Raw genomic sequence first — 14,964 nt, 5'->3', positions numbered from 1 at the left:
GCTGTATGGACAAAGCAATGGTAAAATAAACACGAATTATAAGATAATCATTACATTAATAATGTAGCAGAAAAAAATAGTATATCTCAATCTGTAGTCACACATTGAGTCACTTACGTTAGTTGGGATATTGACAGTCTGGCCAACATCGTATTTCGTTGGCATACAGGACACATGCACAGGCACAATTTGTGAATTTGAGAGCAAGTCATCTTAGGGGTGATGCCTTTGAGCAGCAATATCGCCACCTTTAAAGGTGCTTTAGAGAAAAGAAACTGTGATGGAGGCTGGTAGGTGTTGATGAGAGAAGCTCGGCTGAGATTTCCTCCTGCCATTAACCTACACTTGAGATTTCCATTGAATACAATGGCACTGCTCCACATGTAGACCCGAAAATGATTGTTCAGAATTATGACCTAGATCCAGGGGCGGCTCCAGGGTTTTTGCCACCCCAAGCGGGGGGAGAAAAAGAAAATAGCCATGATCATGATCGGCGGCAGCTCCGCCACGCCGCTTTCTCCTTTGGCGACAATTCGGCAGCAGGTCCTTCCCTCCGAGAGGAACCAAGGGACCCGCCGCTGAATTGCCGCCGAAGAGCCAGACCTGCCACTCTTTTCCCTTGGCCGCCCCAAGCACCTGCTTGCTGAGCTGGTTCCTGGAGCCAGCCCTGGCTAGATGGCACCTCGTCTCACTGAGCAGGTCCGACCAAGGAGTTAGGACTGAGAGTAAACAGGGCTCACATATAACAATACAGAATCTACAATTCTGGCTACTCAGTACCATCTTTCAGCTACCCAAACGTGTAGCTGAACTGAACTCTCATAAGAGAAACTGTCAGCTAGAGGCAACGTTTTAAGTTTTATGCTTGTTAAGCTCATTTACAATGACTGCATAGTAAATAAATGGCAGGAGCAAGGCTTGGCCCATGCAACATGCTAATGCAAAATGTGTTCACACACTGGCTTGAGAGCTGTTAACTGACCTGGAAGTCACAAATGTTCATATTGCAATGTTTTCTTTTTTCAGATTTACACTTTGCCAGCCATTATTAGCAAGAAGGAAGAAAGTAAGTTTTTTTAATTATGTAAAATTATTAAATATACCTGGATTTCTGCAGCATAATGTCCTTGTTTTCAGGCATATTAGGGTTGCAAATTACATTATTATATTTTTATATATTGTCAAGAATTACTCTTTTCTGTCAACCTGCAAGAAAGTACATCTTGTCTCAAGGGTCAGGTACATCAGGTGTGAAAAAGTCTTCAATGTTTGTATTATAATCAAATATAAATTGGGAGAAAATAAAATAAATCATGCTTCTGGCTAATGTGGTTCCAAAACAGTACACTATGTATAATGTTACTCTAGATAGCTATAGATATATTCATAGTTCTATATATTAATGTATATATAAAATAAAATGGACCACCTGCACCCTGACATCATAATATCCCTGCTCCTGATAACCTGTTTATGGTCTTCAGACATAGGATATTATGGCTTTTATTGTGGGGATGAGCAAACATTACGTTATCATGCAGTTACTCCATTATAATTTGTGTGTGTCTGTGCAGGTGTCACACACACACGCACACATTATTATTATTCTTTGTTTCCCATCCGTCAGCTCAGCAATAACAATGGAGCCAAATGAAGTCTGTCCAGCACTTTCTAGCTTGTACCAGCTTCGCAGTTTCATTCGTATTTAAACCTTTTGTATGTCATTCTTCACTGTGTTTATCCTACACGTCCTGTAACGTAACATGACTCCTCCCGTTTCATCTCTCAATCATGTAGCCATTGCTGCTTCCACAGACATGCTTTCAGCCATACAAGTGGTGGGGTTAGATTACCACACTTCTATTTCTAACAGATGTTAAAGAATTCTGGTTTTGAAATATACATACTAAAAATATAGCAACAAACAGACATGAATATACTAATGAGCAGAAAGTTTGATTGCGTTCTTTTAGGATAAAGACGTAATTAAACAATAATATAAATAATAGTTACTACCTCTAGGTGCTATGCTCTTATGGACAAATGTTTAGGGCTCACATCTGATTCAAACATGAAGATGTAGCTAACCAGAAAGGCAGATTAAAGTAAATAATGTATTTTTCTTTCATTTATAGTGTTCTTAAATGAAGCAGGTTTTAACTTTGTGAGGAAATGTATTCTTGCTGTGGAGACAAGAGGTATGTATTACATTACACTCTATATATTACATAGTATGCATATGGTTTTCTCTGACATAGGTCACTTCCCAATGCTTAAGCAGAAAATATTTTCCAAGTGCAGTTTGGAATCTATGTGTCATTCAACTTGTACTTTTCACAGCTGAAACACTCTTGCCAAAATCTTTAATTTATCATTTAAGTATAAATTATAGCAACTTATTGGTTTGGTTTTTTAAATTAACACTTTTCTCTTATTAGTCAATTTAATGCTCAGTTGTACCTAATACACATTGGGACAAATTTATCCCTAGCTTACTCCCTTAACTTTATTTGCCTTATACCAGTTATACATTTCATCCATGGTTCATCCATTGTTTGTGTTTAATAACTGAAATTTAATAGTAGGAAAGTTATGCCCTATATGGGAAGAAGAACAAAATAACAGTCTAGCTACTGCTGATATAGTATTTTACTACTCATAATAAATCAGTCCTCAGTTATTCCTATGTAACCTTCTGAAACAAATAAGATCATGTGCTTCTTACTGAGAGCAGAATTTTGAACATTATGTTGAAAGAGGCGCCAATAATACAAGCGTTTTAAAATATTAAATTTTGATATGGCAAATAGACAAAAAGTTTAATAACATCAAAATTAAAATTAAATATGCGTATTGGGAATGATTTTCTAAATAAATTGGCTGCACTTAAGAAGCATCCTCCTGTTTAGGCATTTGAGATTGTGACAGATTATAATTGTTTTTTCTCAAACATCCTCAGCAAAGAACTTTGTCACGGTTACACTTAAGAACTCTCTGTAGTATAGGGTGCTAAGGAAAAAAAGGAGATCAAGTCAAGATTTGTTTCTGACTTGATTTTTTACCATAGCTCAGTATTGCTTTGAAAATCGAGGTTCATGAAATTCCCATCATTTGAGTGTTAAAATATAATACTATAAAGGGCTGGAATAGAAAATTATCCAGTAGCATTTTCCCATACTGTACTATAAAAAATATTCTTTGCATTTGGGCCATGCCTGTCTCAACCATTTGAGGATAATTGGGACCTAAGGCTGTCCCTTTATCTTCTTTTGGGGCTCTACAAATTAAAACAATCCTGTCATTCAGCATTGACAAAGTACTGCAGTACTGCAGATAAACAAGAGAAACACTAGATATGGATGACATCATTCCATTCTCATTTGCACTGGTGTAAATTCAAAGTCCATTGAAGTGGCTTGTGTTACACAAGTTTACATTTCTTGGTAAGCAGGAACAGGGCTAGGAAGTGAGGACATGCCTCTAGAGTGCTTCTGGGACTTGTTTTTCACTTCTCAGACATCATTCCAGTGTCTGCTATCATGGCTCCTTTCCGTGAGTCAGTCAGACAGAATGTTGGGGCCTTTTGTGGGGTTTCATTTAATTAACATGTAGCTAAGATTTGTTTATAATATGGTGTAATTTCAGTAAAAAATGTCTGGTAATTTTCCAAAATGGTGCTAAATAGTCCAAAGTGATGTACAGGAATTTAGGTGCATAAGTTCCTATAAATTAATGGATGGTTAAACCTCATAAACCATTTTGAAAATTTACACCCAAATGTCTCACCTGTGTGTCCATTTACGTGAACACGCTGTACTTTTGGTGCCATGATTCAGTTCATTATCCTGTATTTTTTCCATATAGGTATCACAATCTTGGGGCTGTACAGAATAGGAGGTGTAAACTCCAAAGTGCAAAAGCTGATGAATACCGTATTTTGTAAGTTTTGGAAGATTTTGTATGAAAAACTCTAATATCCACCAAGGATCTTATGGACATGATTTCCTTCACTGACTGCTCAAAAATGTGTGTACAGTACAATTGCACTTGCAATTACAGGTGGCAAATTAAGTGAGTAAGCATGCAAATAGTTAGCTATGTATGTAACTGGCCGTTGTTACTCAGGGCAGGTCTACACTACAGCCAGGATCAGCGCTCTGAGATTGATCCACCAGCGGTCAATTTAGCAGGTCTAGTAAAGACCTACCAAATCAACTGCAGATGGCTCTACAATCAACCCCTCTACTCTACCCCCTACAACCTCCCGCAATGTAGACCCTGCAGTAATTGAGCCTAAGGTACATCCAGCTATGTTATTCACATAACTGGAATTGCGTAGCGTAACGTAGGTAAACTTACCACAGTAGTGTAGACATAGCCTCAGTTTGTGCAGAGTCATTGAAATTGCATACACGGACTATGAATAGATGTGGATTTTTCACAATTTAGTTTATTTATTTGAATTTATTAAAAAATGAAACAGGAAATCTGTCCAGAGCTCTCAACAGCCTGACACAAATTACAAGGGAAAAAAAAAATGTACCTCTCGATGATCAACAGGACTCAATCCTCTGTGAAACACAGAACTCCCTTCCCACATTTAATCAAACACTAATTCCACTGCAGCCTGTATAAATGGATGTACATTGCAACATGCCCCAGTGGTCAACAAACCTAGGCTATTCAGGAAAGCTGGCTCCAGTCCTGAGAACACTCTGCTGCCAGCCCTCTCTCTTAATTTAAGGGGAATCCAACTGAAGTGTGTCTACTGACTGAGGCAGTATGACACAAGGATAGAGCAAGTGTCTCCCATCGGAACACCACAAGTCCTTTAGGTCTTTACCGGTCAAAAACAACATCTTAAATTCAATTCAGAAACAAATGGGCAGTCAATGCAAATCATGGAGCAAAGGTGGCTCATGCACAGTTGAGAAAAATTAGACCAATTGGATTTGTTTATATTTTGCAGCTGCGGTTATTTAAATACATCTATAAATCCCTTTCTTCATTTAATTGTAATGCTCAGTTTATTGGATCTGTTTGTCAAGGCATGGAATACCAAACATCCAGAAGTGTCCCTCAACTTTAGGTCAATATATTACAACTGTCATCAATTTATAACTCACAGTTTATAACATTTTCCTTTTTGGGGGGTCCTAGGGTTTCACTTATTTTGCTAATCTGGATATAACCTCCCCCTTTTTTAAAGATTGCTCTATATCAAAACCAGAGCAACTGGCAACCCCTGTATCATCTTGGGTTTAGTTTACTCTTTGAAGTTGGGCACATAGTTGAGATGTCTATGTACTAGGTGCTATTCCATTTTTCTGATACTTGACAAAAATTAAAGGATTTCAATATACGTTCAAGGTGTTAGTTAATCTGGATAATAAAATAACTATAAGAAATTAGCACATAATCTTTGTATGTTGTTTAAGTGTTGTGTTGCTTTCCTAACTAGTCTGCTAGTCAAAGTATAATACAGTCCTAATTCAATTTTCTACCAGCCCCTAAATCCCCTCCTGATATGGATATTGATATGGACGTTTGGGACAATAAAACAATAACAAGTGGACTAAAAAACTACCTCAGGTCAGTATGATGCTGTACACGTATCTTATTTCATGTCCATTTACCCTTATTTATTGATATTGCGTTACGTCTCTTTTACCCCATTAGAACACTAAATATATGTAGTGATTTTGGCTAGCCTAATAATATTCCAGTAATTATATATATTAATGAATCTGCATTTGATTATGCTATCTGTCTGCCTGCTGTTGAAGCAGTTGTGCTCTATAAAACCCTACATTTGGAGGGGGAATAAGTTAATTGCATTTGTTGATCTGTAAATCCTTTATCTAAACTGCACAGTATGAGACAATCTTTCTAATTTGTTAAATCCGTTATCTAAATTGCACAGCATGATATTTCACTAATTTATTGTTAGAGCAGGATAAAATTGTGGCTCCCTGCATAAATGTTAATCCTCATTTCATATCCTATGATACAGGTCACTTTACAGGAATTGGGAATTAATATATCCCCAAGCAATTAGCAAATTCATACTAAACTTTCAGCAATTATGAAACCCTTTAAAAATAAGGGTCATGATTTTCTAGAGTGACTGTGATTTTGGGGTCCTCAACTTTTGGGTGACAATTTGGGACACTTTGAAGGGACCAAGCTTGTAGAGGTTAGGTGTTCAGCACTTCCTAAAAATCCAAACCTCAGAAACTCAGTCAAGTTGCTCATCCAAAAATGGAGGCATCAAAACCCACTTTTGAAAATCTTGGTTAGGGTAAGGTTGTTACTTATGCAATTTTTATAATAAGAAATTTCAGTAATAATATTTCTTATGACTGCAGAGACAAATCAAGAATTTGTCTTTTTGAATGAAAGAGTCTTCCGGTTCACTACATATCAGGATTTTTCCATGCCACGCTGGGGGGCCTTCATGGGATATATTTGGATTCACCAGCTGAAGGCCTTAAGCTAATTGTCCTCCTCAGTCTCCCGCCTATTCACGTTTTTGCACTTTCAAGCAATGCCTGATGATTTTCGGTGGGAATTATTCCTGATCTATAATCCTGGATTTACAGCTTTGTAAGTTGAGAAGGCAGTCAGGTTCCTTGGTCCGTGGAATCACGAATGGTACTGAGCGTTTCTTCTAAAAGTTATTCAAGAGTGGCCACTGGGATTTTAGTTAGAAGAAGATTCATCAGACCTTGCACCTGACGAAATGGTGCTATGGTTTTTGGCCCTGTAGGCATGGAACGTTCATTTCATGGACATAATTTATCTATCTGCACCCAGATGCCTAAGGTGAGGCGTCAATATAAAGCATAATTGAATAGTTCGCAAAAGCAATAAATCAAAAGGAGTTTAAAAGTAATACATTAATAAAATTATTTTTAAATTATGACAGGTGTTCCTTCAGAAACACTGATGACTTCAAAGTTGCCAACAAGGATTTCTTCATGTTGCCGTAGTAATAAACATAAAGAAATTAGTAAGTCCTTCCAAAGACTATACTTTGATCCATCTCTCAACACTGTTTTCTGGAGAACTTCGTCATCTACTAACGTTCTCAGGTTCGGCCCTACTTTGTTTTTCAAATAAAGGCATTGTTTTATTTCAAAGAGATATATTAAATTATACGTACGTGGACACATTATTATGGTATTTGTTAGTGCAATTAGCACCAAAACTGGCCCGAATCAATAAGGCCCAGGCTCAGCGTGTGCCCTGGGTTCTGTACTAACACACAACAACAAAGACAGTTCTTGGCCTTAGGAATTCAAATCGAAAGGTATATATGTTACATAATATTCTCCTTCTTCTCTCGTCCCTCACACACCCACGACTCTCTGTCACACACACACACAATCTCTGTTAAAAGAATATTAAGGTTCAAAAGTCAAGCACTCGAAAGTTAATAAATGCTAGAATTAAGGTTCTGTGCCTGTGCAATATTAATTATTTGGATTTTTTTCTGATACTTACAAATACATAAAGTGCTTATTATCCTCATCTCTCCTCAAACCACCATAAAAGGAAATATAAAGGGGGGTTAGATGCTGTTAAAGATCATTGGATCAAATCCTGGCTCTGTTGAAATCAATGGCAAAACTCCTGCTGACTTCAGGATTTCACCCATTGTATTAACTGAGTTTATTTGAAGTACAATTCCCAAAATGTTCATGTAATAAACATACCTGAATTGTTCTCAGATTTTTGGAAGGCAATTTTAACAGCAGATTGATGGTTTGCCTTACTGTAATGTGTAGTGTACCCTGGTGTAGTGTTATTAGCATCATCCTTACACGCATCTTTGGGTGTTTAATATTAGTTTAATAACATTCTCCTTATTTTTATTTAACAGAATCTGATGACCAAAACTACAGGGTTGAAGCAGTACATGCACTTGTTCATAAATTACCAGAGAAAAACAGAGAGATGCTGGACATCCTAATCAAGCATTTGGTCAAGTAATTCCACCATTATTTTTATCTGGTGTTTGGGGGCGTCGACTTGGATGTGGGCTTCTTTCCCCCCCTTTTGGTTTGTCAGTTTTGGCTATTCAAGTTTGTTTGTTTTTTTTACCTGAGAAGATAAGTACTTGAAAATTAGATCAGGTTTAAATTGTAAAATGCAGGACAAAATTTTGTGACAAGAGAACTGCCAGCTAGAAATAGGATCATAACTCAGAGCCCTGGAGGTTCCCAGAAAGTAATTGTATTTATTAAATGGGACTAATTCAGATAACTGTTCTCAATCCTGTTCTCAGTGCATGAATTAACACCAATGAAATTGAATTGATGATCAAAGCTGTCCTTATGATTTCACCCATTGTTTTAGCTGAGTTTATATGAAGTACAATTCCCAGAATGTTCATGTGATAAATATAACTGATCCATAACTGATGACCTTTACCCTGTCTCAGTCAGTGGTTAATACCAGATGCTTCAGAAGAAAGTTAAAGAACACTGGCATAGCAGATGTGAAAAAAATCTGTGTGTTTCCCCCTCTACCTCGCACCCCAAATGAGATCTCGCATTCTGATCTCTAATGGATAGACATTGGCTTTATCCAGAAGAATGAGATGTTTATATTCTTTCCAAAATATTTATTATTAATTATAACAACTCTAGTTATTCTCGATAGCTATATATAAATTCCCAGTCTCTTCTTGAACCTTGCTAAATGCTTGTCATCAGCAACTTCCTGTAGCAGTGAGTACCACAGTCTAATTATGCCTTGTGTGAAAAACTTTCCTTTTATCAGTTTTGAATCTGCCACCCTTTAATTTCATTGACTGTCCCTTTGTTCTTATGTTATGAGATAAGGAAGATATAAATTCCTGTTCTACTCTATCTAGACCATTCATTATTTTGTGTATTTCTCGTACTCATCTCCTTTCTAAAGTAAAACCAATCTTTTCAATCTCTCTGCTGATGATAGTTTTTCCAGGCCCTTTATCATTTTTGTTGCTCTTTTTGAACACCTTCCAGTTCTGAACTATCCTTTTTGAGATAAGGTGATGAGTACTTTACATAGTATTCCAGCTGAGGCAATACCATTCGCTTATATAAAGGCATTAGATTATTTTCCATCCCATTCCTTATGTGTCCAAATATCCTTTTTGTTTTGTTCACCTCAGCTGCACACTGAGCACAGGTTTCCATTGAACCATCCACAATGATGCCCAACCCCTCTCCTGAGTTGATAGTTAAATTAGAACCCTTTAAGATAAATGAGTAAATTATATTTTTCCCTCCAGTGTGCACTCTTGCTTCTATTAAAAAAAAACCCACACTGTATGATTTGCTGGCTATGTAATATAAGTCACACTATTTTAATTGTTTTAATCTGTGTACTTCCTTTCCCTATCCCTCCTCCCTGTATCTAACTGCATATATTTGTCTAATCCCAGATTTCATGCCCTTTGGGACATAGACAGTTTTGTTTTTTAAGAAAAAGAGAACCTCTGAAAAGGAGCATGCACAGTTAAGATGATATGTAAATATATCATAATGCATTAGCAAACAGGCAAACAATAGAGACTTGACATTATCTGCAAAAAAAGAAAAGAAGTATTTCACTTTTTGAAAAACTTCCCATGCAAATTACACATTTGCCTTCTTGAAAATACAGATAATTTCATAATGTGCTTTAATAACTCCACACTTCCAGTATACAGGTAGCCAGGAGTCTGCAAATTGGTAATATCCAAAATGTACAGTCACCTGTGATACAGCAAAGAGCGAGATTTCCAGGAGAAAGCAATTGTGCCTTGATGAATGAGGCATGCAGCCTCCTGAAATGTATGATTATATGAGTCTGTATCCATTCAATACCCCAGCAAAAGTAGGACTAGTGAAGAGAAAATTGGTTATCAAAATGTTCCATATTACAAGCATTCTGAACGGCAATTCTTTTTTTTCCTTTCCTTTTGCAACAGAGTGAGCCTTTGATGCTATATCCAAATTTCTGCCTAGTCATTTATTGTCAGAATAATATTAAATACATCATTCCATTTATTAACTAAATGAACCAATTTTTCACCAAGGAAACCCAAGTATAGTGCAAACATTACTCTTTGTGTTCTATAGTCTATATTTTCAGATCATATAGGTTATTTAAAAGACTTCAAAACTTTTTGTGCAGGACAGTAACTTGTGCTTCTAAAAAAGAACCTATTTTCATGGTTTGGGCCTCAAATGAGCATCTGTCTACCAGAATTGTTACTTAAACTGAAATCTGAGATATTTTAACCTACTCTTAATTAGGTAAAATAGAAGCTGTGTACAGTAGAAGGCATTTATATTGCTACATTTTTATCTGGTTATCCTTAATCCAAAGAAATTAATCTTATTTTTTACTGGTAGATGAGGCATCAAACTCTGCAGTTTGAAATGGAAAGGGAATATTTTTTGTATTCACAGACTCACTCCTCCGGTCATCCCATTCTCTTCTGAGCCCCAGAGAATTCTGTTATCCACTCATTACTATACGTACCTAGTACTAACCGCTCAACAATCAGAATGAGAGAGGTCATGGGATCTATGCCCAGGACTGGGAGCCAGCAACTCCTGAGATTTGGTCCTGCTTCTGACAGATTCCCTCTGTGACCTGTGGAAAGTCATTTAATATTTCAACTTCAGTTTTCCCATCTTTGTAATGGGGATGGTTTGTTACATACCATGTACCATCTTTGTTATGGTACTTGCCTACCATACAATGGTGCTCTGAGGATTAGTTTAGTTAGTTTTTATATAGCGCTTTAAAAACAAATAGAGTATGGAATGGGCAAGTGATTTTACTTCAAAAGGTGAAAGTTTCAAACTCGTCACATGGCCTTGATTAATGGAAAGCTCTCAGAGGTAGTTTGTGGATTAGAAGAAAATTAGGAGGGGTTGTTTGTTTTAACCTATATTTTAAAGCTTTTGTGGATGAATCTTGCTGCTCACAAATGGTAGGGTCTGCAGATTATCAGGGACTAAGAGTAAATACACTAAAGAGGCAGCTAAAATGTTGTTTGTCATCTCTAGAAATGATCATAGTAATAGAGTGTTTAGTGCAATATCAGATAACAATGACAGGGAGAGATCATAAAGCAGAATGAGGAAGAAAGAAGTTAATTCCACGACAACTGATTCTATTCAGTTTAGCAAGGCTCCGCAAGATTCTCTAGAAATTGCTGAATAGGCTATGATAATAGGAGAACTGTAGCACTGGAACCAGTGGTAATTATTTGTAAGAGTTTGAGAGGTTCTGACATATATCAGGCAAACATTCTTATTTATGAAGAGAGAAAAGGAGGCGGGGAAGGACAATGAGAATTACTGGCAAGAGTTTTTTACTTCACTATCTGGTAAATTTGTAGAAAACCTTACAAAGTAGTCAGTATGTCAGTTGTTAGAGTAAAAGAGAAACAGTGGACAGTGTGGGTTAATGAAAAACAGAACACGGAATATGGACTAACAGGTTTTAAAGTCAGAAGGAACCTGACCTTATGTACAACACAGGCAAAAAATATTCACCTATTAATTCCTGTATCAATCCCATACCTTGTGACTGATCTCTAGAGCATTTGTTTTTAGGAAGATATTTCATGGCTCTGAGGCCCCTATCCTGCAAAGATTTACACTCTTACTTAATTTAGCACATTTGAGTAATCCCGTTGTGTTCAGGGCATAGGCAAGCATGGTCATAAATCAGTGCAGGATTTGGGGCCTTTGTGGATAAACAAATACAGTTGTCATACTGCAGTGTATTTTCATTTTAGTAACCTATTTAATGCATGCCACATTTTCATTTAATGTGGACAAGATCCAGTGTTGGACTCTCAGGCCGTCAAGCCTTTGTGGTTGCACAGGAACGGACCAAATGGCAAACGATTGCTATGGCCAACTGTCTGGCTAAGCGTTGAAGAAGAAAATCAGTGGTCTATACCAAGACCCACAAACTCCCTGTTCATAACCCTCTGGTTAATAACCTAAGTTATATTCTGCTCCTGGAAAAAAGCATTCAGAGCAAGTCTAGGCTGATCAGGGAAGTATTCTGCAAAGGAAGAGCCATATTCATGATGGAAAACCCTTATTTCTTCTCTAAGCTGAGACAAGTAATTCAAAATTTACTCCATGAAAGCCAGTGAACTTCAGAGCAGAAGAGGAGCTGTCAGTGTTGAGTGCCTTCTCCGTCACATAAAATAGCAAAGAGGCATGCACTGGGCTTAACTTTAAAACAGTTCACAACTTTATAGACTCATCAAGTACCTTCTGCAATTCCACTGACATCCTCTTTGCCACTCCAGCTTTCCTGTGAATTGAATAATATTCCCAAATGCATGGGGCATAGGATCAACTAGATTCTAGTCACAAGGCCACCATGTTGTCCTGTCATAGCTCAAATACTATCAGTCAAATACCAATCCAACCCAACTGCCTAGAACTGCTTGTTGGAAAGCTTCAAAGATTTCTTTTTTCCTCCTGTAGCCCATATCTGTAGACAGCAAAAGAGGCAATCCTCATATATGAACTCTTCTCACACATCTTAGACAAATGTTAAAAGTTGGTCAGAGGAAGACACATCGGTAGTTTCATCCATGTGTACTGAGAAATACTGGCTCTCCTCAGCCTCTGAAGCTATGTCATGAAAACCATGTCACATCATCTGACTGTGACATTGGAGGAAGTAATTGTTTTGACAGGACACAGGGTGCAAGCAACATTTCCCAAATTATGAGCTTTTGGCACCTTTTATTATTTGCAGTGATATGACATATGATACTTGGAGGGCTCTCATATTTACAACATATTTATATTATAGAACAGTGGATTTTCATAGAATCATGGTGGATGAAGGTTGAAAGAGACCTCATGAGGTCAGCTAGTCCAACCCCCTGCTCAAAGCAGGACCAACCCAAACTAAATCATCCCAGCCAGGGCTTTTCAAGCCTGACTTAAAAACCTCTAAGGAAGGAGATTCCACCACCTCCCTAGGTAACCCATTCCAGTGCTTCACCACCATCCTAGTGAAAAAGTTTTTCCTAATATCCAGCCTAAACTTCCCCCACTGCAACTTGAGACCATTACTCCTTGTTCTGTCATCTGGTACCACTGAGAACAGTCTCGATCCATCCTCTTTGGAACCCCCCTTTTCAGGTAGTTGAAAGCAGCTATCAAATTCTCCCTTGTTCTTCTCTTCTGCAGACTAAACAATCCCAGTTCCATCAGCCTCTCCCCATAAGTCATGTGCTCCAGCCCCCTAATTATTTTTGTTGCCCTCTGTTGGACTCTTTCCAATTTTTCCACATCCTTCTTGTAGTGTGGGGCCCAAAACTGGACACAGGGCCCCACACTACTCCAGATGAGGCCTCACCACTGTCAAATCGAGGGGAATGATCACGTCGCTTGATCTGCTGGCAATGCCCCTACTTATACAGCCCAAAATGCCATTAGTCTTCTTGGCAACAAGGGTACACTGTTGACTCATATCCAGCTTCTTGTCCACTGTAACCCCTAGGTCCCTTTCTGCAGAACTGCTGCCTAGCCATTTGGTCCCTAGTCTGTAGCAGTGCATGGGATTCTTCCATCCTAAGTGCAGGACTCTGTACATGTCCTTGGTGAACCTCATCAGGTTTCTTTTGTCCCAATCCTCTAATTTGTCTAGGTCCTTCTGTATCATGTCCCTGCCCTCCAGCGTATCTACCACTCCTCTCAGTTTAGTGTCATCTGCAAACTTGCTGAGAGTGCAGTCCACGCCATCCTCCAGATCATTAATGAAGTTATTGAACAAAACCGGCCCCAGGTCCGACCCTTGGGGCACTCCGCTTGATACCAGCTGCCAACCTAGATTGGACAAACACGTGTCAGGCATGGTCTAGATAATACTTAGTCCTGCCATGAGTGCAGGGGACTGGACTTGATATCGGCTGCCAACCTAGATTGGATTTAATGTCCCAGGAATTTTTGAAAATCCACTTCCTGTTTGCTTGGGGTAGACAGCTCACATCACATCTTCCCAGCTGACCATGCCAGCTTTCCGCAGCAAACGCACTCCTTCCTGGAGTATACCAGAGTCGCTGGATCTGTTGGGTCTGTGGGGAAAGGAGGCAGTGTAGTCACAGCTCTGATCCAGCCATAGGAATTTTCACATGAGCAGATTGCTTGTAGCAAGGATGGGAAGGAACATGAAAGGGACATGCAGGAGTGCCATGCTATGATCAAGGAGCTGAGGCAGGTGTACCAGAAGGCAAGGGAGGCCAACCATCACTCTGGTACGGTGCCAAAGACATGTCACTTTTAAAAGGCGCACACCACCCTTGGCAGCAGCCCAAACTCCATCGCCAAGAGCCCCGTGGATACTTTTGGGGGACTGGAGGCAGTAACCAGTAGAGTCAACCCTGAGTACAAAGTGATGGACAAGGAGGTTGAGTTGGAGGAGGATGTGGGACAGATGACAGGCTCATCCAGTGGCAAGCCAGGACCTCTTTTTGACTCCAGAGATGTCTAGTCAGTCCCAGCAGCAGTCTGCCTCTGGCGTAGCTGAAGCAGGAGAGGGGAACTCCAGTAAGTACTCATTTTTCTTCTTAAGCACACGGTTACATGAGGTACATGTGTACTTTATTTTGTAATATGGTGCACATTGGAGAAGGGATAGAAATTAACTACACTAGGTACTGTTCGTATCTGCTTTGCATTCTCGTGTGCAGCTGTGCAGTGGGAGCCCTGCGGAAAAGTTTGTTAATGCACAGCAAGATCTCCCAGGAATCCTCCATAGAGATCTCTAGAAAACTTTCCTGAAGGTACTCTGCAATCCTCTGCCGAAAGTTTCTTGGCAGAGCTGCTTTGTTTCTTTTCTTGTTGTAGGAAACTTTGCTGCACCAATCGATAATTACTTCTGCAGGAACCAAAGCAGGCGAGCATCATACAGACCTGGTCTGAAGCCACATGCTTG

At 38.8% G+C, this 14,964-nt stretch overlaps 1 protein-coding gene across 1 annotated transcript in view; it reads left to right on the top strand.

The window, feature by feature from the left end:
• Nucleotides 1-14,964, top strand: part of ARHGAP42 (Rho GTPase activating protein 42) — a 216,456-nt gene that overhangs the window by 176,042 nt on the left and 25,450 nt on the right. The window contains 5 exon segments of the mRNA XM_032788432.2: nucleotides 1,027-1,066; nucleotides 2,136-2,198; nucleotides 3,865-3,939; nucleotides 5,508-5,660; nucleotides 7,886-7,991. Coding sequence (XP_032644323.1) covers nucleotides 1,027-1,066; nucleotides 2,136-2,198; nucleotides 3,865-3,939; nucleotides 5,508-5,660; nucleotides 7,886-7,991 — 437 coding nt within the window.

This window comes from Chelonoidis abingdonii, chromosome 1 (genome assembly GCF_003597395.2).
Source record: "Chelonoidis abingdonii isolate Lonesome George chromosome 1, CheloAbing_2.0, whole genome shotgun sequence".
In the NCBI taxonomy this organism is placed as follows: domain Eukaryota; kingdom Metazoa; phylum Chordata; order Testudines; family Testudinidae; genus Chelonoidis; species Chelonoidis abingdonii.
The sequence above is the reverse complement of the archived record's forward strand: the minus strand, read 5'-3'. Positions and strand labels throughout refer to the sequence as shown.